Source organism: Colius striatus, chromosome 2 (assembly GCF_028858725.1).
Source record: "Colius striatus isolate bColStr4 chromosome 2, bColStr4.1.hap1, whole genome shotgun sequence".
NCBI lineage: Eukaryota > Metazoa > Chordata > Aves > Coliiformes > Coliidae > Colius > Colius striatus.
Window position 1 is genome coordinate 121,156,384 of NC_084760.1, and position 21,823 is coordinate 121,178,206.

At 52.3% G+C, this 21,823-nt stretch overlaps 1 protein-coding gene across 1 annotated transcript; it reads left to right on the plus strand.

Moving 5' to 3' along the window:
• Window positions 1-108: 108 nt before the first annotated feature.
• On the plus strand, window positions 109-15,252 carry BUB1 (BUB1 mitotic checkpoint serine/threonine kinase). The gene is made up of 24 exons (XM_061989660.1): window positions 109-479; window positions 1,210-1,354; window positions 1,720-1,916; window positions 2,420-2,460; window positions 2,683-2,789; window positions 3,621-3,673; window positions 3,776-3,966; window positions 4,369-4,529; window positions 4,854-5,182; window positions 5,680-5,732; window positions 6,230-6,367; window positions 7,277-7,372; window positions 8,020-8,110; window positions 8,515-8,596; window positions 9,264-9,444; window positions 9,965-10,043; window positions 10,581-10,792; window positions 11,587-11,727; window positions 12,325-12,440; window positions 13,279-13,440; window positions 13,620-13,777; window positions 13,876-14,053; window positions 14,295-14,401; window positions 15,019-15,252. Exons 1-24 carry the CDS (start codon window positions 109-111, stop codon window positions 15,212-15,214), a joined length of 3,585 nt encoding a protein of 1,194 aa, XP_061845644.1. The 3' UTR covers window positions 15,215-15,252.
• Window positions 15,253-21,823: the final 6,571 nt, after the last annotated feature.

Below are 21,823 nucleotides of genomic sequence, written 5' to 3' on the forward strand. Positions count from 1 at the left end.
GCGGTGGCCAATGGGGGGGCGGCGGGGGCGGGGCCCGGTGGCGGCTGCGGGGAGGGGGCGGGGCCTGGAGGCAGCCAATGGGAAGGCGGCCGGGAAGGCCAGCGGCCAATGGGGCGGCGGCGCAGCGGGTTTGAATCGGCGGCAGCGGTTGGGGCCGGACGGGGCCGGGATGGAGGCGGCCGTGAGGTGAGCGGCGGGGCACGGGCACGGGCACGGGCACGGGCACGGGCACGGGCACGGAGACTGGCACTGGTACCGGCACTGGGACTGGGACTAAAGCCTGCGGCAAGGGGAGCGGCCCTGCCCCCGCTGCTGTCGGCCCTGGGGCTGCGCAGGCCCGAGGGAGGGCTCCAGGCCTCGGCCTCTGCCCCGGGAGCGAATTCCCCTCAGGACAACCTGCCCCGCGCTTTGTCTTGCAGGAGCTACGAGGCTCATATACAGAGCTACCGCGGGGCTGACCCGCTGGAGCCTTGGCACAGGTGAGTGCGGGTAGCGGGGTTAAAGGAGGCTTGGGTGGAAGCTGCCTTCAAGATCGTGTAGTTCCAGGCTCCCAGCCACACGCAGGGACACCTTCCCCTCGCCCAGGTTGCTCCCAGCCACACGCAGGGACACCTTCCCCTCGCCCAGGTTGCTCCCAGCCACACTCAGGGACACCTTCCACTCACCCAGGGTGCTCCCAGCCACACTCAGGGACACCTTCCACTCACCCAGGGTGCTCCCACCACACTCAGGGACACCTTCCCCTCACCCAGGTTGCTCCCAGCCACACTCAGGGACACCTTCCCCTCGCCCAGGTTGCTCCCAGCCACACTCAGGGACACCTTCCCCTCGCCCAGGTTGCTCCCAGCCACATCCAACCTGCCCTTGGACGCTTACAGGGATGGGCAACCCCAGCATCGCTGGGCAACCTGTGCCAGGACCTCACCACCCTCACAGGGAAAACCTTCTTCCTGATGTCTCATCCTACTCTCCCTTCTGTCAACTTAAAGCTACTATCCTTTATTCTGTACAAAGCTCCTTTCTGAGTTTCTTGTCAGCCCCTTTAGAGACTGGAAGTTTGTTATAAGTTCTCCCTGGAGCCTTCACCAGGCTGAGCAACCCCAGTTCTCCCAATCTGTTGTCATAGGAGAGGAGCCCTCTGATATCTTTGTGGCCATGCTCTGGACTCACTCCAACACATCCATTATAACTTGCTTGAGTGTGTTTCAGATATGCTCAGTGGGTAGAAGGTTGTCTTCCCCTTCAAGAAAAACAAGCCCGCTTGCCCAGCCTGCTGGAGCAGCTTGTGAAGGTGTTCTTGGGTGACAGGAGGTACCACCAAGATCCAAGATTTGTGAAGTACTGTATCAAGCTGGTAAGTAGATGCTTTTTGGGGAATTAAGCTATCCAAAAGACTGTTAAAGTTGGCATGCCATTCTGTAGTTCTGTGACTGCAAAGAGCTGTGGGAGGAAAAGAAACCCTCAGGGATGTGCTGTGGAAATCAGATGTATTGCTCCCTGCAGCAGCTCTAAGAACTTTTCAGCCTCACTGAGGGATGTTGTGTTTATTTTAAAGCTCTGTTATGAAGCTGTTTAGCTTGTCACAGGTTCTACCAACTGGTTTTATCTTTAGCAAGTAATGCTTTCCTATGATGGTAACTAAGAAACTGTTATTGGCTTTTGTGCCTGCAACTTCCTTGTGTGTTTTTGAACGTGCTTATGCATCTTTCTCTTATGCAGGCAGAGTTCATCAGCTCTCCTTGCCAGTATTTTGACTACCTCTACGGACAGGGAGTTGGTGCAAAGACATCCCCCTTCTATGCTGCTTGGGCTCAGCAGCTTGTAAATGAAGGCAACATGCAGTGTGCAGCAGCTGTCCTTCAGAAAGGGCTTCACAACCAGGCACAGCCACAAGAGAGCTTGCACCAGCTGTATTGGTAATTCTGACACCCCTTTTGAGCTCTTCAGATAGTGTTCCCTGGGGCTGCCTCTGCTGCAGTGAGCTCAGGCTCCTGCTCCTCAGCTGAGCTGTGGTGTTTAGCCCAGCCTGAGGATGTGTTGACCATGAGCCACATACGCAGTGTGCTGTGCTTATTGCACAGGACTTAGCTGAGAGTGGGTGCCTGTTGCAGTTTAGCACTTAGCTGCTGGAAGCTCTGGTGTTGGTGCTTATCGTGGTGATGTGTGTTCCCTCTGGTGATGGTAAAACAGGAACCCAGTTTCCATTTACTGCTGCCTCTTGCAGGCTCTTTTATGTTTGTATATGTCCACACACAGTGAGAAGTGTCCTGGAACTAACCAGAGGGTTTTAGTGTTCCATTCCATGGTGTGCTGACCATAGGCAGAAATCAAAGGTTCCTGGTGGGTGGGGGCAATGGGGAACAGGTAGTAATGAAGTTGTGATCTTTAATGATGATAACTGGTGTTTCTTGCAATTCAGCTGGCTGCAGAACTGTGACCCTCAGAATCCTTCATTGCAAGGTGAGGCTAAAGATATCTGCCTGGGAGCTGGAGCTCAGTTAGGTGAATCTTTTGTGTCAGTCAGGGAGTTTTGGCACTAAGTTTATTATTTTCCTGGCCACATTTCATGTCCTTAAGGGGAGTATATTCCAAATGAAGTATTAGCTTCCTAGTACCTAAAGCAATTAACACACGAGAAAGTGATTTGTGCTCATTCATGCAAACCTGTGTTCCCCATCCCAGGTACTGCTGCTGTCATGAAACCCCTTCAGACCTCTCATGCTGCAAATCAAATGGCTCCTCAAAAAGGTGCTTTGAGTCTTGACTCAGTGAACACTTGCAAAAACCAGGTAAATGGCTCTTCAGGGGTGACTTAATCACAGTGGGGAAATGTGGAGTTTAGAGTGGTGAGTTTGGGTGAGAAAAAGAAAAGGTGGGAACTATATCTGATGTATTTCACCTTGTTACTGATGTCCTTGTGCTGTAAGCGTCACGCCTTCGTAGTGGTGTCTCAATTGGGAAGCACTGGGACACACTCTTGAGTCACTTGGCATATTTCCAGAAGCACAGGCAAGGAGTGATTCCTCCCTCTGGTATCCACTCTTTGGAGGAGGAACACTGCTGACAGGCCCTGTGCCAGGCATGCTTTTGGGAAACTGCCTGCACTGAGTTTTGGTGAAATCAAATTGCTACTTCAATACCCTCTGTAGGAATGAAGGAGAGGTACTGCCAGAGCAAGAGGAGACATTCCCAGGCTGGTCCTCAGCAGAATGGGAGCTTCTTGTAGAAGTCAACCTGCTGAGCTGGGAAATGACTGGGAGAAGACATTGCTCACAGCTCACAGGCTCCTCTGTAGCTTGCCAGCTCAGTCTCCATCCCTTTCAGTCTCTGTTCATACTTCGTGGAGATCCTGAGTTAACTGAATCCTTCCAATCCTGTCACCTTGTGGCCAAAAACTCTTGGAGCTGACAGCAAACTGTTATATGTCTGATTCTTCAGGATGAACCTCCTCAGGTTCATAGTTCTCTTTCAGTCTGTTCTTGTCGTGCTCGAGGCCTGAATTGTCATCTTCCCAACCAGAATTACATATTAGGGGCTTTGTGGTTGCTGCTCTTATCCAAATGGATGGTTAACCTTAGAATCCTTCTTTTATTGATTATATACCCTCTACCCTGCTTTAGGGTCCTGATTCTGCTGGTGCTCAGTCCTGCTCTGCTGATGGGAGAGAAGAAGTGTAAGTGTTGGGGGGTTTTTAAAGTCCACGCTGTGGAAAAAGTAATAAGTACCGATGAATCCAATAAACTTGAGCAGAGCTGCTTCTCCTTTTCCCTCACAGAAAGTATGTCACCTACATCTCCAAGTCTGCAGTTCTTCCCAAGCCCTCCTCTGTGGCTGTGGAATGTGAGCAGATTGCCATGTATGATAAAAACCTGCTGGTGTGTGAAGGCTCTGAACTGTCGTTTGAGGAGCTGAGAGCCAAGAGATACTTGAAGAAGTCCGAGCGCCTCAGAAGGCAGCAGGAATGGGGTATTTTTCTCTGGCCATCTGCCTCTTCCAGAAACATTCTCATCTTCTTGGGAAACTAGTACTTGGCTGCTTTCCTTTCTTTTCAGCCTCTCTGCTGAAGCCTGAAAACTTTCTCAATAGCCCAAGTTAGCATCCCTGTACAGAGACAGGGTGGGGTGAGCTTGGAAACATCAGGGGCACGTGCCAGATGACTGACATCACTATTTACTGTTTAAGCTCTTCCCTTGGGCTTGTCTTTTCAAACCTGGATTATCATAAGGAGTGATGTTTCTTCTGAGGAAAGTGTGGGCAGCTCTTGGCAGTACAAGTTACCCTCATAACTAGTGGTTACTCGTAATGTCTGTGGTGAGAAGCTCACCTGGATACCGATTGTTTCACTTGATATCATTGTTTGATCCTTAGAAGCAGAAGAGAGAGACTCTGTAAGGAGGAAAGAGTCAGCTGTCCTCGAACTGCAGGCCCTGCAGGAGAAGCTGGAAAAGCTCACCCAGCTCACCAAAAGCTTGGAGGAAACCAGGCTGGAACCAGCATCTACAGCATCAGCTGAGCCAAATAAGACAGTGGTAAGTGCGTACTGTGAGCTGTAGGAGTAGTGTCTGTGAGCTCATCTCGCACACATGCTTTAGACAGGGACCAGAGCAGACTGCTAACCAAACCTCCAGGCTCAGGCTGCAATACCTGACTAGTATAAATACCTGGCATAACTTTTAAGTACTTCATGGCATCTGTTTGAATGGTTAAACCTGAAAGTGTGGCTTTGCTTCTCCCTCAGTTCAGCTTTAGTTGCACGTGGAAGTTCTGTTAAGCATGAAAAGCTGTGCTAGTGATGCAGAAATAAAAAGGAAAAACTTATATACAGTGTAAAAGAACATTTCTCCTCTCTAAAGGTGCATCCACCTGTGACACCCAGCACAGCTCTCCAGCAGAACTGGATGGCACCTCCTCAAAATGCACATCTGCAAAGCACCCGAGCTCTGGTGCCAGAACAGGCTCCAGCCAGCGCTTCAGCAGCCTCTGCTCTTGCACTGCAGTCAGCAAAACCCCTGGGCCACTGGACATCAGCCTCTCCGTGGGAAGTAACATATAAGAGTGGTGCAGGCAACACCCAGCTAGAGCTTGGGGAGCTCCAGAGCAGTTTGTTCCAGCCACCATTCCAGAATGCTGCAGCTGGGGAGCGGGCACATCCCGAGGCGGCTCCTCGCTGCAGCACTGCACAGTACGTATGAGCAGGCAGAGCCTGGCACAGCACATGGGGCACTCTGCAGTATCTGCCTTCAGCTGACAGTTCACTGCAAATCAAGTCTCATCTTCTTCAGGAAAAGTACCTGAAGTAGCCTGTGGAAACGGATGTTTAGACCCAGATCAAACTCACAGTTCTTAAAGAGCATTTAACACTTGCCTTTTAACCTTTTCAGTGGACTCTTGCTGCCTTTCAGGCTCTGTACCCATTGCCAACTGTAGCAGAGCCTGTCTGGGAGACAGTCCTAGTAATATTCTAATGGGTGTCTCCATCTGTGGGACTAAAAGGAGCCATTCATGGGGGGAGGGGAAAAAACAGGATCATGAGTTGCTGTCTGTCTGGGGTTTCCTTTGTCCTAGACTGAGAAAGGCCTCCTCACTGCTTACAGCACACCACTGCTGGGTCCTCATCTGATACTGGGTTTAAATGATAGCTTTTATTTCAAGCTAATGTTCTTAATCTCTCCTGTGAAGGCAGCCTGACAAGAGACTCACTGGGCCCCAGACTTGTGTGGATGCAAAGGAAGGTAATCCAGTGTGCATAAAGACTGTTGCTGTGACTGTTACTGACCGAGGATCAGTAGGCTGTGCCTGTTAATTCCAACCCTAGCAAAGCTTTCTGACCTTGCCTCGCTCCATCCCTGCATGTCCAGGCAGTGTCTCTGTATCCCTTCCATGGAGCCAGTCCCTGTTTGCAGCTGGTGCACAATTCCTTGTTAGAGCTCAGTTGGGAGCTCGCTGTTTGTCCATGCTGGCCCTCTGCCTGCTTGACTTTGTGTCAGGATGGATCAGACCCTTGGAGACCACCCAGCTGTCCAAGCTCCCCCTTGCCCTTCAAAGCAGTCTCCCTTGGGAATCTGCCAAGCAGATCTCTGACCAAGCCAAAGCCTCTCCCAAAATTCTGGGTTGTCATTCTGCTACTCATCTTGTTTACTTCTCTTGCTAACGTTTTGCTACCCACTGAAACCTACATAAACAATCCCAGGGGGCCTCAGCAATGATCTCACTGTCCTCTCTTTTCTAGCACCCAGGGCTGGAAATTCTTCCTTTGCTTCTGGAAATGTTTCTCAAGCTACCCCAAACACCTCCCTGGGGGGAGCCACACAGGCAACACCCTTCAAAGTGCAGCCTTCACCTACAGTTCACACCAAGGAAGCGTTGGGTAAGTGTCTGCAGTGAGGTGCTGGATGGCATCTTGCCTGCTTGTGTCAGTGAAGCCAATGTACAGGGAGCCCATCTAGTGATGGAGTGTGCACTGCTTAGTGAAAGAGAGAGATAAATTGTTACCCTTCTGTCTGGATGACCCAAAACTTTTGACTGGAAAGAGGTGCTTTAATACCATCCCAGCAACCATGTCCTGTGGACTTGCAGATAAGCCACTGGAGACAGAGCTGCCAGGCTTGTCTGGGCAGTGTGATCTCTGAGCTGCACTTGTCTGTACTGCCAGGGACTCCCCTTCTTGAGATGAACAGCTGAAACAGCCTCATGTGGTGGAAGAATGTTGGGAAGTAAGTCAGCTCTGGCTGATGGTGAGCTTCCCCCAAAGCTGAAACAAACACCTGTGCAAAAGGTCTTTGATTATTTGACAGGTGTTGTCTGTTCTAAATGTTGCTTTTTCCAAATCCTGCAAGGGAAACTACTGTTTTGTTAAGGGAAAACTTATCCCTTTTGTACTCTTCAGTCACATTCACCTCTCTAGATAGGAAGGTGGTGAACTGCTGTAGCAAGTGCTGCAGCTGAGTGTATGTCTGTAAAAGTAATAATTAAAGGTAATCATCATCCATATGTCCAAGAAGGTAAAGGAGTGTTTTCTCCTGTAGGAGAACTTGAAGTCTTACCATGGAGAAGAAAAAAAAGGCCATGGCACAGCAAATACCTGTTGGCTGAGTCAGAGCTTGCTGTGCTTGTGCAGTTGCCTGGGGTGTTTAAATGCCATGTGGGTCACTGGCTGGTTATTGGCATTTGATAAATGATGATAACTGATTGGCATTTGATTTGACCATACCCAAAGGAAGAACCTCTGAATGCTCCTTTTGCTGAGGGTGATGTTCTTGTGGGGGTTTTCTTTCAGGATTTCTCATGGATATGTTCCAAACACCCATCTTGCCTGAACCGTCTGCCCTGGACGAAAGTGAGGAGCAATTTGAAGTCTTTTGCAGAAAAACTGGTGTGTGGTATTGATTTCTCCATGACATTTCCCTCCTTTCTTTCCTGTTCCCCTCTCACCAGTCCTCATAACTTTTGAGAGAAGTAGTTGTTTGAGTGGGGGAGAAGCAGCAACCTCTTCCCTGACAACACAATTTACTGAGAGTCTCTGAATGGTGAGGTGCATTGTGAGGAGGGCAGAGGCACTTGGCTGTTAGCAAAGCCTGTTAATGTGTCTGTTGAATTCTCTGGTGTTTAAAGCCTGTCATAGAGCAGGGCATCATATGAGTGTTTCATATGAGTAAAGCTTTCCTCCTAAAACCTTTTGCAGGCTGGGTGTTAGGATCTGAATCAAGAGCTTAGTGTAATGGTTAAAATTGCCTGAAAGCCATGCAGTAGCAGTGGCTCACAACACTGAACACAGATCTCCCACATGGAGTCAGATGCAGCCAAGAAGGCACCTGTACTGGCCAGTCTTGCTTTGAGCTGGAAAACTCTTCCCCACGTCCAAGAGCTTATAGAAAAGGTGGCTTGAGTGGAGACCTGAGGATGCCCCTGGTCTAGCTGGCTGCTAGCCTTGGCCAGCAGTTGTCTGGTTGGGGTGAAAAGGTGACTGTTTCTTTTCAGCCAACAAAGACTTTCTAACATTTGTTACACTTTGCTTTGCAGATCCTGATGGGAGTCTGAAAACTCCACTTGTTCCCCCTGTCGTGCCTGCATTTTCTATCTTTGAAGATGACAGTGACAAGGAGAACAAGGGGTAAGGAGGCAAAAGAGTAACAGCTGAGCTGGTTTGGTTAAGAATTACATCGAGGGTTGAGGCTCTCCCACAGAACTCTGCTGTGGCTGCCCTGGCAGCATCAGGGGTGGCTCGAATACAGTCACTGGCAGCTGTGTGAAGTGGCATGGCAAAGCTGGAGTTGCTTCCCTGTGGAATTGCACAACATCCCTGTTTGGACAAGGTGCTTGTGAGAGGCTTCATCTTCCCAGTAACTGTGGGAAGCCTGTTTCTTTGAGCTGCTGCAACTTCTCTAAGGATCTGCAAAGGGGATTCTTTTTACAAAAGCATTTAAAATGTAACCAAAGGCACCAAGTCTTTGCTAAGATCACTCTGCCTGGGAAGGGCTGGGGGGAAAAGCTCTTCTAAACCACCTGTTTTGTTAGGATCCCACAGCTCAGAAACAAGCCAGAAGAGCCCAGAACCATTGGAGAACGTCCCTTGGCAGACTGTCCAGTGGCTATGGAAGTGAGTGTCTGGTCTGATGCTGCAAGAATCAGCCTTGAAAAATGGGTTATGTGGTTATAGGGGGTGTGGGAAGTGGTTGTACTTGTGGATCCTTATGAATGATGCCTGGCTGAAGTACCCTTTCCTATTTCCTGCCAATGGGATGACTTAATAGTGGAGTCCTCTACCCCTAAACCAAATCCCACCCTAGTGGATGTGTGGATTTGACGTGTTTTGAGGGAGGAAGGACAAGGGGACAAGAAACAGCATCCTAAGAGCCTCCTCACAGTGTTCATAGCCAAGGAGATGCATAAAACTTCAGTCTGCCTGGGTATCAGTAATCCCTACCAGGCTTTGTCATGCTCCTGTGGCTGGTTTGTGTTTAGCACATTGCTGTGGTGTATAATAATCACTGAGCAATGGGCTGTGTCAGACTCCTGTGGCAATGCTAGCTCACCTGTGTGTGGTGATGACTCTTGCCAACAGTGAGGTGTGATACAAAACCATGTCAAGCTGTCAGCTGGGTTATATTGCCATTCCTTTCTTTTTCTACCACTAAGTTGGCAAGGGCAGGCTGAACATTGGCAAAGCTGGCTGCAGAGGCTGCTGGTGGCTCCCAGGGCACCTCTGGCAGGAGAGGTTTCATGGCTTAGGTTAACATCTGTCTGCCTTTTTCTTTCCTATCTAGGAAGAAACAGGGACATCTGAGTTCCTGAGGGATGACTATACGGTGTGGAACATTGCAAGCAGTAACAAAACTTTAGCTCCCAGCCCAAACAACACAAAAGACTTTGCAGGAGCTGCCCAGCTTGTATCAACACCATTCAGCTACCTGTCAGCACATCCACGGCGGCCTCTGCAGGACAAAGGTAAGGTCCTGAGCACTTTGGGTTGAAAGCTTCCTGTTGTGTACCACATACAGGTGCCCTGGATACCTGGCAGCCCTTGCCAAATGCCAGGCAGCTATGGCTGCTGCTGCCACCCCTCCTGGGCAGTACCCAGCTGCTGGGAGCTTGGGCTGGCCCAGCACAGCAGCTTTCCAAACATTTCTAACTGGAGGAATAAGAGAAGGTAGTTGAGGCTGTGACTGTGCTGTGGAACTGCTGCTCTGAACTGTTCCAAGGGCTTGTAACCAGCCAAAAACTTGAAGTCCCAACACCACCTTCTCTGGGGGCACTTTTGTTTTGACATACACACCCTGAAGAAATCAAGCTGCTGTCTTTACTCATGTGTTTCAAAATAGCCTTGTTCAGTTGTAGCTCTTGTGATGGCTTGGCACCACACAGCTGTAGTGTGACTTAACCTTCTTGTCTTGGTGAGACTACTCCAAATGTGCCTTCCTTTGGGGAAAATAAACCCTTGCTCTTTGTTGCTGCTCCCTCTGTTCAGCCTGTGAGCATGACGTGCAGCAAATGGATCTGGAGTTCCCTGAAGAACTGCACAAGCAGACAAAAGCTAAGAAGCTAAGGTATGTCATGGCTTGCTGAGGTGGTGAAGGGTGTTTGAGAGGGCTGGGCAGATCAAATCTGTGCTGGAGCAGGCAGCTCTGCTCTGCTGCTCTCCTTGCCAAGTAACCCAGGGCTGAGCTATCTGTGTCAGACTGACTCTGCTTGCTTAGCACACATCTTGGTGATTTGCTGGAGGTAAATGAACCTGGCTATGGTGATAATACCCCTGAAAGTGCTCCTGTGAGTTACTTAGGGTGGATGCCACCTTTAAAAGTCAACCTTCCAGGAAGTTTTCATGGCAGTGTGTGTAAAGCTGATGCTTTCATTTCAGTGTGGGCTGAGCTTGTTGGCTGATGAACTTGCAAGTTATTACACTGCAGATGGCATGAAATGGCCAGATCTTATGTTCTTAAGAAATGTCCATTTTATTTCATCTGGACTTCACCTGAATTCCAGCCAAAGTTACAAGCAGGGACATTTGGCACATTTGTGCTTCCTGGATGCAGAAATACTGGTGCAGTGCTGTCAGTTAATAACCCTTTGTTTCAAACATGTAGCCCTGCCCCTGAACAAGGAGAGCTTCGAGGGAATGCCTTGAAACAAGGAAATGGCATTCAAGGAATCACTGCAGCTGCTTCTCAAAGATTGCATGAGCAGACTGCCACCAGCAGAGCTGAACGTTCCTCCTCTGTTGGGGTGGACAGAACTTCCCCTGGAGAGCTGTGTGGAGCTGGGCAGGACAGGGCAGCCCAGACTGTCAGAGCTGCAGGTACACAGCATTGCCTACACTTTCCTTCCTCCAAGTCTGAGCTGGGAAGGGTGTTCCAAACTCACAGCAGTGCTTTGCTCCAACAAAGCTGTCTCATGGCTCTGTGAGGAGATGGCTGTGCATGGATAAGGGATGTGAGGAGGGACAGGCCTGGGTAGCACAGAATCCCCATATGGTGGGGCTGGAAGGGCCCTGCAGAGCTGCTGCAGCCCCAGCCCCTGCTCCAGCAGCTTCCCCTGGCTCAGGGGGCACAGGAATGTGTCCAGCTGGGGTTGGAAACCTGAGCAGGAGCCTCCACACCCTCCCTGGGCAGCCTGGGCCAGGGCTCCCTCACCTCAGCACCAAAGGACTTGCTCCTCCTGTGCCAGAGGCACTGCCTGTGTGCCAGCCTGTGCCCCTTATCCCTTGTCCTGCCACTGGCCACCACACAGCAAACACTGGCCTGCCCACCCTTTAGGGACTGATCAGCATTCATAAGATCCCCCCTCAGCCTTCTCTTCTCCAGGCTGAACAGCCCCAGGTCCCACAGCCTTTGCTCAGAGTAGCCCCTGTGTTGTGTGGCACCAAAGATGTTCTGAGTAGAGAAGTACCTAAGGGTTATTTGTGAGCAGAAGCTCAGATACCTCAGGCAGGTCAGTCTTTGTGGGCAGCTTTAGCAGGGAAGGCACAGCAGTAAAAGCTGGAATGTCAAAATTGAGGCCTACTCAGCTCTCTCTTCTTGAAATACTCATTCAAGTGTTGTGTTGAAATGTCACTTTTCTTAGACCTTAAATGTTTTCCTTCTTTCCATGAAGCCCTTGTTGAGAACCCTTGGGATAAGGAATTGATTTGCAAATTCTTATCAGAGCTTCCTAAACCCCTCCACACTTATGCCAACTACTTTGAGTGGAAATGTGCCCTGCCATTCATCAAACCAAAGGCTGAACTCCCACTGGGTAAGAGCTGCTTCAAACATGTCCCTTGAAAGCATTTCATCAGGATTTTGTGGGAACCTCTGAGGTGTTTTTCTCATTCAGCTTGCTCCTGTGTATGTCCAGAGAGCTTCCATGTTATCTGAACCTCAGATTTTAAATGACCTGGGTGGTCTTTTGTAGCATGAGCATCTTCATTAGGCACTCTCAGCAGGGAATTGTCCTGGTTTTCCTTTCCTAGTCACGTGTGGCACAGCTCAGACTTAGTGTAGAACAGCAGCCATCCTGTGTCAACAAGATCTGTGCAACAGCCATTGCAACACACTTGTCTGACTTAAACATTAGTGTTTACTTTTTAAGGAGAATACACTTTGGAATCTGATTGCTTCCAGGGAGTCAAGCTGAAATAGAAACACTGAGTTTTAGTGTGTGTCACTTCACAGCACTCTGGCTCTCGAGGGCTCACTGCAGGCTCTCTGCTCTGCTAGCAGGAAGAGACTTGTAGAGAAAGACTAGCACCAGGGTCAAAGGGATAAATGACATAGGCTGTTTGCCTTTTTCTGAGTGGGGATGAAGCCATGAAGCCTGCAGGCAGGACTTGATGTTGTTACTCTCTCCAAGGTTCCAGCTCATTCCACGTGGACTGCTTGGTTGGACAGGGAGCTTTTGCCCAAGTCTATCAAGCTTCAATTCTGGGTGCAAGTAACCCTAGAAACAACCAGAAAGTCATATTCAAGGTAAGTAGTGTTGTTTGGAGTAGCTCTGCTGGAGAGTCCATGAGTTGTCTAGAAATGACAGCTACCCTTGGCTGGGCCCTGCTGAGTGTTCTCTGGGGCAGTGTTATTAATCAGTGGCCACTTGTAGATTGAGCAGCTCCTCCTGCTCTGCCCTGCCTTGCCAGGCTGCTGCAGTGCAGGAAGGAGCAAGAGAGGATAGACAGCATGTGTTTCCATCAGAACTGCTGCCAAAGGGACAGGCTGTGTGGCATGAGGTCAGCTCAGCCCCAGAGGGTTGTACCAGGTCATGCCTCCCAGCGCTGCCTGAGAGGGCATGTGTGCACTTACTGCAGGCTGCCTGCAGCGTGCTTGTGTGGTGGAGCTGACACCCCCCCCTTAGCCTCTCACATCTACCTTGGAGTCCTCTTGTGCATCTTCTCTGCAACATTTAATCTTGCAGCAAAAGTCCTTTTAGTGTGACACCCTAAGTGAGAGCTCCCAGTGTGCAAAGGTGCCTGAAGGGCTTCTGTGAGCAGCAGGCACGCAGCACAGCAGGGGAGGGAATCAGAAGGGCTTTCCTGGTTTTGACTTCAAAAGCCTCCTCTGTCACCCAGAGTGGCTGTGGCCAGCAGGAACACTGGCATTTTAAATAACCCAAGGGGGTGTCCAAACCAAAAGGGAGTTGTGTGTGATTTCCAGAGGACTGGTGGTTGTGTGGACCTGACCTTGATTCCTGGTCAAGAGGAAGAAACACTTGATCCTGCCATTCCAAACCAGCAGCACCGAAACTCGGCCTGAGAACAACTTTGCCTTTTGCTGCTGACAGATTTTTCCTGCTGACCCAACTTTCTGGTTTCAGGTGCAGAAGCCTGCTAACCCTTGGGAGTTCTATATAGCCACCCAGCTGGCAGAAAGGCTCAATCCAAGCACACACCATCTCTACATCCACTTCTACTCTGCCCACTTCTTTCAGAACGGAAGCATTTTGGTTGGTGAGCTCCACAACTACGGGACGTTGCTGGTGAGTGTGACCAGCTTGTGCTCTGGGACATCTGCATTGCTCTTGGGGTGCTGTTTACAGCACTCAGATGTCTTCTCTCTGCTTATGGGACTTGATTGTGAATGTGTTCAGTGTTTATCAACAAGGGGCTGTGATGCAGACTGAGCTCTGATGGTTCTGCCCCGTGTTTTCCTCTGCAGAATGCCATAAACATCTACAAGAAGCTCCCTGAGAAGGTGATGCCTCAAGCACTTGTCATCTACTTTGCTGTAAAGATTCTTTATATGTTGGAAGAGCTCCACAGCTGCAAAATCATCCATGGGGACATCAAGCCTGATAATTTCATCCTTGGAGAAAGGCAAGTACTTCCCTTTGCCATCTGAGATGGCAACATGTGATGCTACCATAGCATAGCCTCAGCACTCACCTGATTGCTTCATGTCCTCATGACTGAAGGTTTCTGGACAATGACACGTGTGACATAGATGGTCTCTCCCATGGCTTGACACTCATTGACTTGGGCCAGAGCATAGACATGAAGCTCTTCCCTGAAGGAACAGCATTTACTGCAAGGTGTGAAACATCTGGATTTCAGTGCATCGAGATGCTCACACGGAAACCATGGAACTACCAGGTATGAGGTCACACAGACTTGAACATTTGGAGCTTACTGCTTGCCTCTGCCCTGAATCAAGGGAGTGTAGAGGTGGCAGACTCCTGCTCCACAGTTGCAGCTCCAGCCTGGCGTTTGAAAAGCACAATCTTGCACCCTCTTCTTACAGAGCTTGCCCCGTGGGCTCCACAGAGTGCTTCCCAGCTGATTTTTAGCTGTCTTGATACATTTTTAACATGAAACCTGCTTATGCTTTGTTCAGACAGACTACTTTGGCTTTGCAGCAACCGTGTACTGCATGCTCTTTGGTTCCTACATGCAAGTGAAGAATGAAAATGGTATCTGGAAGCCCGAGGGAGCCTTCAGAAGGTTGGTGTCAAAAACCCCTTTCAAAACCTTCCCTTGTCTAGAAAGATGCATCATTGGTACAAGGTTTCTTTGAAGTTAGTTTCTGTGACAGCTTTCAGGGTTGCTTGCACTCATTTCTTGAGCTGTGGGTTCAGTGCATGGGAACTGCTTCATAAAACCCCCTGCCTGAAGGCCAGGAAGTGTTTCAGCAGTGCCCGTGGTGAACTGCACGGCCTCCTGGCTGCCTGCAAGGAGGAGGCAACAGCTAAGGAGGACAAATCCCTCTGGTTCATACAGCAGCCGCCTTGTGTTCCAGCCCTGTGTGCAGTCAGCTTTTGACTGGGGAGGGGAAGGGGTGACAGTGGGAAATGGTATCTGAACAGCTTGGATTCAGCTCTCTTTATGTGATGTGTTTTTCATAGACTCAGAATAGTTTTGGTTGGAAAAGACCTTTAAGCTGGAGTCCAACCACTCACCCCATGCTGCCACCACTAACCCATGTCCCTCAGCACCTCCTCTCTGCATCTTTCAAACATCTCCAGGGCTTGGGGACTCCACCACCTCCCTGGGCAGCCTTGGCCAGCGTCTTAACAACCCCCTTGGTGTAAAAAGCTCTTCCTCCTCTTGTTCCTCCGCAGGCTTGCCAACGCTGACCTGTGGAAAGAGTTGTTTGAGAGCATGCTCAACATCCCCAGCTGCCACAGCCTGCCTTCCCTGGCAGCCTGGCGCAGAAGGCTCAAGGACTTGTTTTGCAAGTGCTATGCCAAGGAGATCAAGCTGCTTCGGAACAGGCTGGTGGTGCTGCTCATAGAGCACAAGCGCTCCCGCAGATGAGCGCTGCCTCGGCCCGCTGCCGAGGCCTTGGGGCTTTTATTGATGGGAAATCTCTGTGTAACGGCTTCTGTCGGAAATAAATGTTCTTGGGGTTGACTTCAGGAATGGTAACTCGCCTCTTTCTGTGCTCCTGGGGGACAAAATGCACTAAAACTGCTGCTTGTTTTCACTAGTCCAGTTTGGGAGGCACTAGCACTAGTGTGGATGTCTAAGGGGGGTGAGGGGCAAAGCTGGTGGAGATTGGTGTAAGGTGAAGTAATTGCCTTCAGCCTCCCTGGGATTTTTGAGATGGAATGATTGCTGTTGAAGGGACCTTGGGGAGTGGGCTGCTCTGAGCTGACAGCACGGACGCTGCCGAGCTCAGCCCGGCTGCTGGCTCTCGTGTGAGGCCAGGATGCCTACGGGGTGGCACGTGCAGTCCAGGGGAAGGACAGGCTCACCTTACATGTGCTGGATGTCTGATTCCTTCTCCCAACATGGAACGTGTCAAAGGAGCCTTGGGGAGGAGGAGGTGTTGGAAAGGGGAATGCAGTTCCAGACTGAGCCCCTGCTATGGTGGAAGACCCCCACGTCTCGGCAGTGAAATAGCTGTGGGCTGCAAGAGTATGTGCTTCTGTAGCCCTCTACACCTGACCAGGGGAAAGCCATCGGTGTGAGGGGTACAGGTTTGCAGTAGGTCTCTCTTCTCCCAAAAGAGCTGCTGCATTTCCTCCTATCCATGAGTTAGCTGCGGTGCTGAGTCAGTGATGAGATGGACGTGCAGATGAGCAGCAGCACTCAGAGTGCTGCTCTTGTGCCTCTGAGGTTTGGGGCTGACATTCCCAGCCCTCCTGCTCTAACCTTTCAGGAGAGAAACCAAGGTTTGCAGGTTTAATTTAGACAGGAGTGAAATTGCACTTGCTGCCTTGTGTTGAATTCACTTCTGACCAGGCAGAGCACAACTATTAGAGGTGAGGGGAAAACCCAGGGGCAAATCCCTGTCCTGGCTGGAATGGAAAGGGTTCTCTTTCTTTTTGTTGCAAGGCTGTTTGCTGTGGCAGGAGTTTGGGACAATACCCTGGGAAAGCATTCCTTTACAAGTGCCTTCTCTTCCTTCTGACCTGTTTTTGCCTTTCTTCATTCCAGCAGGCCGAGTCCCCGCTGCTGTCCCCTCCGCTCTGCACGAGCTTCACTTGGCTTTGTGGCTCTTATGCATCAGAGTAACCTGAATGACCTGAACGTTGGCAAGGACACCAGGAAGAGCTGGGCACAGCAAAGGATGGCTGCACCTGCCACCTTCCCTCGCTGTGGAGCGACTTTTTGTTTCTCTGCACCCTTCACGCTGCTCGGCTGAGACTTTGCTGCTACCGCCAAGCCACGACTCGATGCTTTGGAAAGCTTCCTGACCTGCCTCCTCCTTCTGCTGGGACCCTCCTTTGGTGGCAAAATCTCCCCCCATTCCTGGGGTGTGCCAGGGAGCTGGGGCTGCTTGCCTGAGCATTGCACTGCAGCTTATTGCCACCTTCGCTAGTGCCTGATGATGAACCTCAGAGGATAAAGGCGTGTGGAGTGCTGCTCCTCCTGGGCTGGAGGAGCTCTGAGTCGGTGCCTCCCAAGCAGTGAGCAACGGAGCTGAGCAACCAGGATCATCCCAGCACCAGGGCACCTCTGGGTAAGTACCTTCTTCTTATCTGTGGCTAAAACAAGATGCTTAGGAGCAGGGGTTAGGGGGCCTGGAGTGGATTGTGAGGAAGATACCGTGCGTGGGAGAGGAGGGGAGGAAAGCTGGCAGCGTGGCTTGGGGGAATGACTGCTCAGTGGGTGTGCAGCACACACAAATACTGCAGCTGGGCTTCATGAGCCTGGCTCTGCTGCCTGCAGATCCTCCCCACTCAAACTGCACAGAGGTGATGTGTTGGCTGAATCTGTTGAGGAGCTGGTGAGCTCTCTGTGGGCAGCACATTCAGGGGCTGCAGGGGGCTCACAGCTATCCTGAGGCTCCTCACAGGCCTGTTGGTGCAGTGCTCTGGTTTGGAATCCCGTGGAACTGCTAGAGAAAAAAGGCTGTTTGGTCAGCAGGATGAGGCTGTTGTCATGGTTGTACGGGAAGGGATGGAGAAAAAGGGTGTGTGGTCGTGGCGAGGGCTGTAATTGCGCCTCTATCCACAGGAGGGAGACAAACAACAGACTTTCATAGGTCTCCCTCCGTCTCAGCTGCTCTCGGGGGTGTTTCTCCCCTGCTGAAATTGGCTGACTTTAAATCCACGTGGTGGTTGGGTAGGTGAGGTAAAGGCAGGCCGGTCCCTGCCACCCCGGGTGCTGAGCAGGGCCGAGAGGCTGTGCTTGCTGCAGGTGGGGATGGCTGGGGTGGCGGTGGGAGGGTTTGCTGTTCTGGCCCGGGAGGTTGGAATCACAGGCTGTTGTGTGTAGAGGTTCTGCAAATGCTCCTTGAGTCGTTTGCCTAAACTCAGCTGCGCTGTAGAAAAGCCTGTATGGGCAGCAGGGACCTTGGGGCTGCTGGGGAGGGGCTGAGGGAATGGGGGTGTTGAGCCTGGAGGTGGCTGAGGGCAGACAGCAGCACTCGCTGACACTCCCTGACAGGAGGCTGCAGGGAGCTGGGGATCTGGCTCTGCTCCCAAGTAATAAACAATGGGGCAAGAGGAAATGTTGCACTCAAGTTGCTGCAGGAGAGCAAGCAGAACCTTTTCCCTGAGAGGGGTGTCAGCCCCTGTGCCAGGCTGCCCAGGGAGCTGGGGCAGTGCCCAGCCCTGCAGGGGTCCCAAAGCCATGGAGCTGAGGGCCGGGGGTTAGTGGTGGCCCTGGCAGTGTGAGAGGAGGGCTGGGACTGCAGCAGCTTCACGTGATTCTATAAACAGTCACTTTGGGTAACTCACTTAGGCTGTTAGTTTATCTGCTCCTCCCACGTCTCGCACCGTGCTCTTGCTCCTTTCCCTGCTCCCGTCCCAGACCAAGGCAGCACTGCTCCTTCCTTGCCTTGGGAAAGCCCTTCCCATCTCCCCCAGCAGCGCAGGATTACTCCTTCCAGCAGCAGGGAGCATCTCCCCACAGCTGGGGCTCCTCTGCCTGCTTTTTATGGCAAACCACTCTCAGATTACCCTTTAACACACCCTGCTTTGCCTCTTGTCAGGCTTCCCGTGGCATATGGAAAAGCCTTTGGGTTTGACACAAAGCAGCTGCTTAACCAGTCAGCTGTAGCGTGTTGCAGCGTGAGGCTGATCAGCTGGAGAAACCTCCTTGGAGCTGCTGGAAATATAAACATCCACTGCTGGGGTTGTGCTTTCTGTGCTCTTCCCTTGCCTCCTTCATTTCATTTTCTTACAAAGGGAGCTGGAGCCAGCTGTTCTCTGTCCAGGCAAAAATCTCTGCCAGGCTCAAGGTTTTATATATATATAGAGAGAGTAAAGATGTATTTAATCCCCTTCTCACAATGCAGTGGCACACACTGCTCTGAAAGTGCAAAGCGTTACGAGCACGTTGTGTTTTGAGCATGATGGGAGCCCTCACCTGCCTCTTTACCCCTAATTCACCCTAATTTCTCCCTCTCCCACCTCAGTGTAGCAATACAGGTGTGTCTCTTCCAGCTGTGTGTGCCATCTAGGGCTTAAATGTCAGCTTCCCCCCCCCCACACACACAGAGTCCTCTGCGGAGCGGGGGAAGGAGCTCGCGTGGGTGTCGGAGTTTCACATCGTTATATATGGTAGATAGGTGTTTGCTACAAGTCTCTGTGCATCCCTCCTGGCTTGGAAAACATCTCTGTGGCTGCAGGCACGGCTCCTGCTCGGTGCTTGAGAGCATCTCAAGGAAGGAGGGCACGGTTGTGAGCTCTGAGGATGTTTGTAGGGATGCAATGGGGAGGATTTTTGCCTGCGAACGCCTTGGTTTTATCATTCCGGGCTCTTGGTTACAAATGGCTTTAGCCAAGTGCTGGGTAGCTGTAGGGGATGGCTAAAGAGACACTGCCTGCCTGTCCTGGGTCAGGTTCAGGCTGTCAGTGCCCCGTTCCTTACCATTAAATAACCTCACAAAGAGAAGCCCCCGTGCTGAGCTGCTGCTCCTGCCATCCCCTAAAGCCATCCAGGTTATCACCACAGCAATGGCTCCACAAAGAGACAACCTGGAGGGGTCGAAGGCTCCTTATTTCCTGACCCATTTTTAAACCAAGCTGCTAAAAAGAGCTTTGCAAGAAGCACCCCAGCAGCAGCCGAGCCCCAGCCGGCGCTGCTGCCGTTGCCTCCAGGGCGCGCGCCGAATCCACGCCGGTGAACATCTCGAGGTATCCCCAGAGTCGCCCTTTAGAGATAACTCATCTTGGGGCCTCCACCACCCACACGGAGAGGAGAGATTTCCTGGTGTGTGGGTGGCTCGCCTTTTTTCTTCTGCACAAAGCCCAAGTTTAGTCACTTTTTCAGCCACTTGCCACAGCTGTGGTGAGCTGGGGGGGCCCCCAGGCAGAGGCCTTGGGGGCTTTGTTGGCCCCTAGGTTCCTCCGTCACTTGCTGGTGGTAACCCGTCCCCAGGAGCCCCTGGCTGAGCCCCTGCTGCTGCCAGATTCCTTCCTTGCGCTGTTTGAGGGTTGTTTAAAGTCGCAGGCGCCTCATTAATTAGTGAATCCAAGTGATACCCCCCAGGGGATGACCCAGCCCCGGCCCAGGGACCACTCGAGGCGGGACAGGACTGTTGTCAGCTCCCATTGCCTCCAGGTGAGGCTGCTGCTGCTGAGGGACCGTCCTCTAATCCATCCACTGTGTCTCCATCCCTGCTGCAGCTGAGTGCACAACAGTGACACCCTGCTATAGCCCTGCCATGTATAACCCCTACACATTCACAGCAGCCATCAGGGACGTGGAGTGAGCTGATGGAAGAGGGGGAATGGATCTCGTTTGGCTCGTTGGGGTTTTCTTCTTTCAACTGCGTGGCTCAGCGCTCGCCTGGGATGTGGAAGACCTGGGTTTGGTCCCTGCCCAGCTCAGGGGATGCAGAGCCGAGGCATGGGTCACTGCAGAGAGAGGAGTCAGGGCAGGCAGGGTTTGGGGCTTTTGGGCGCTGGTGACATCACTTGCAGGTGCCTGAGCCCGGTGGCAGCTCGGTGCACATCCCACGGCTGCTCTCGCCACAGCTGTGCCCAGCTGCGCCTGCCCCGGCTGCTGGAGCCCACACGTGCCGCCTGCTCATCCCTCCCTGCCCGGCAGCTCCTCCAGCCCCTCCTGCCTCCCCCTGCTCCCCCAGCCAGGAAATGCTCCTCCTTTCCCTCCTCTTTCTTCTTCCCTGGCCGCCTGGGAGGCCCCCGGGGCGCCGGGTCCCGGTGCCGAGAGCCGTTGGTGCGCGGCACCGCGCCGTGGTAAAGGTCAGGCTCCGAAGCCCGGCTGAGGCGAAGCCTCCTGCGTGAGGCACGTGGCTGCAACCTGATTTTATCTCCCAGCACAGAGTGAAATAACATTTGTCATGACGGGTTGGAGCGGCAGCAGCCGTCACTGCTTTCCGTTGGGCGCCCTAAGGTTATAAATGGCTTTGGTGAGCAGCTGCGTGCCAGGGCTGTGCCTTGGGCCGGTTTGTGTCTGCCCTCGGGGACACGCTCAGCTTGCTCAGGCTGTGGTGGCAGGGCCAAGGCTCCTTCCTCCCCAGCCTCCGTCCCTCCGCTTCCCTCCGTCCCTCCGCTTCCCTCCGTCCCTCCGCTTCCCTCCGTCCCTCCGCTTCCCTCCGTCCCTCCGCCCCTCCGTCCCTCTGCTTCCCTCCGTCCCTCTTCCCAGCGCCAGCCACGGGCTGCAGGGACGGGGCAGAGGGAGGGCTGTGGGGGGAGATGCAGGCAGCCAGTGCTTGGCCATCACTGTGGGACCTGCATCCCAGCATCCTCATTATTCATCCCCTTCCCCTCTCCTCCCTCCCTTTGATTTTCCACGTGGGAGACGAGGAAGCTCTGGCTGTCTGGTGGCATCTGGGCCGGTGGGAGCTTTGCTAATTGGCCGTTAGTGTTGCAGGATGAGGTCTGAGCCGTGGCATCCCCAACCCAGCATCCCTCAGGGGCTGGGAGGGTGGATGCTGTGGGGACAGAGCCTGTGGCAGGGAGGGTTTGCAAAACTCCACCTCTCTCCATCCCCGAGCCCGAGGTGGTGACCTTCGGGATGTGGCTTTGGTGCAAACGCCCCTGAGGTGGTTCACAACACTAGGAAGGAGGGCACAGTCGAAACAGATTTGTTTCTAGGAGGCTGGTGCTGTGATTCATAGGAGGAGAAATGCTCTGGCAGAAAGAGGGGGTGAAGCTGGCTGCTGGTGGGGCCCAACGAAGCAACCCAGCTGTGGGGGAGCCCCCAGACAGCGCCAAAAGCATTTGCGGGGAAAGGCCAGGCTGTCCTCGCCCCGGGCCTGCCCCAGCACCTCGCTGTTCACATGAGACACCCACACAGAAACCAAACTGAAGGAGGAGGAGAAAATAGACACAGCATCTGCCTGGGGCCTCTGTGCCCCAACCCTCCTGCCCAGCCTCTGTCCCAGCGCTGGCACCTCCCCGGGATGCTCCCCAGCCCCTGAGGGCTGCGTGAAGCCAGTTGTGGGGTTGCTTTGGGGCTGGACAAGGGGATTTCACCCCTGGGACCTTCTGCTAGGGATGGTCT

Bases quoted from the DNA above. Each gene is read 5' to 3' on its own strand.
- BUB1 (XM_061989660.1), top strand. From the start codon at position 109: ATGGGGCGGCGGCGCAGCGGGTTTGAATCGGCGGCAGCGGTTGGGGCC. The intron at 2,461-2,682 runs GTGAGGCTAAAG...TCCCCATCCCAG, and splicing joins TCAGAATCCTTCATTGCAAG to GTACTGCTGCTGTCATGAAA. The intron at 10,793-11,586 runs GTACACAGCATT...CTTTCCATGAAG, and splicing joins CCAGACTGTCAGAGCTGCAG to CCCTTGTTGAGAACCCTTGG.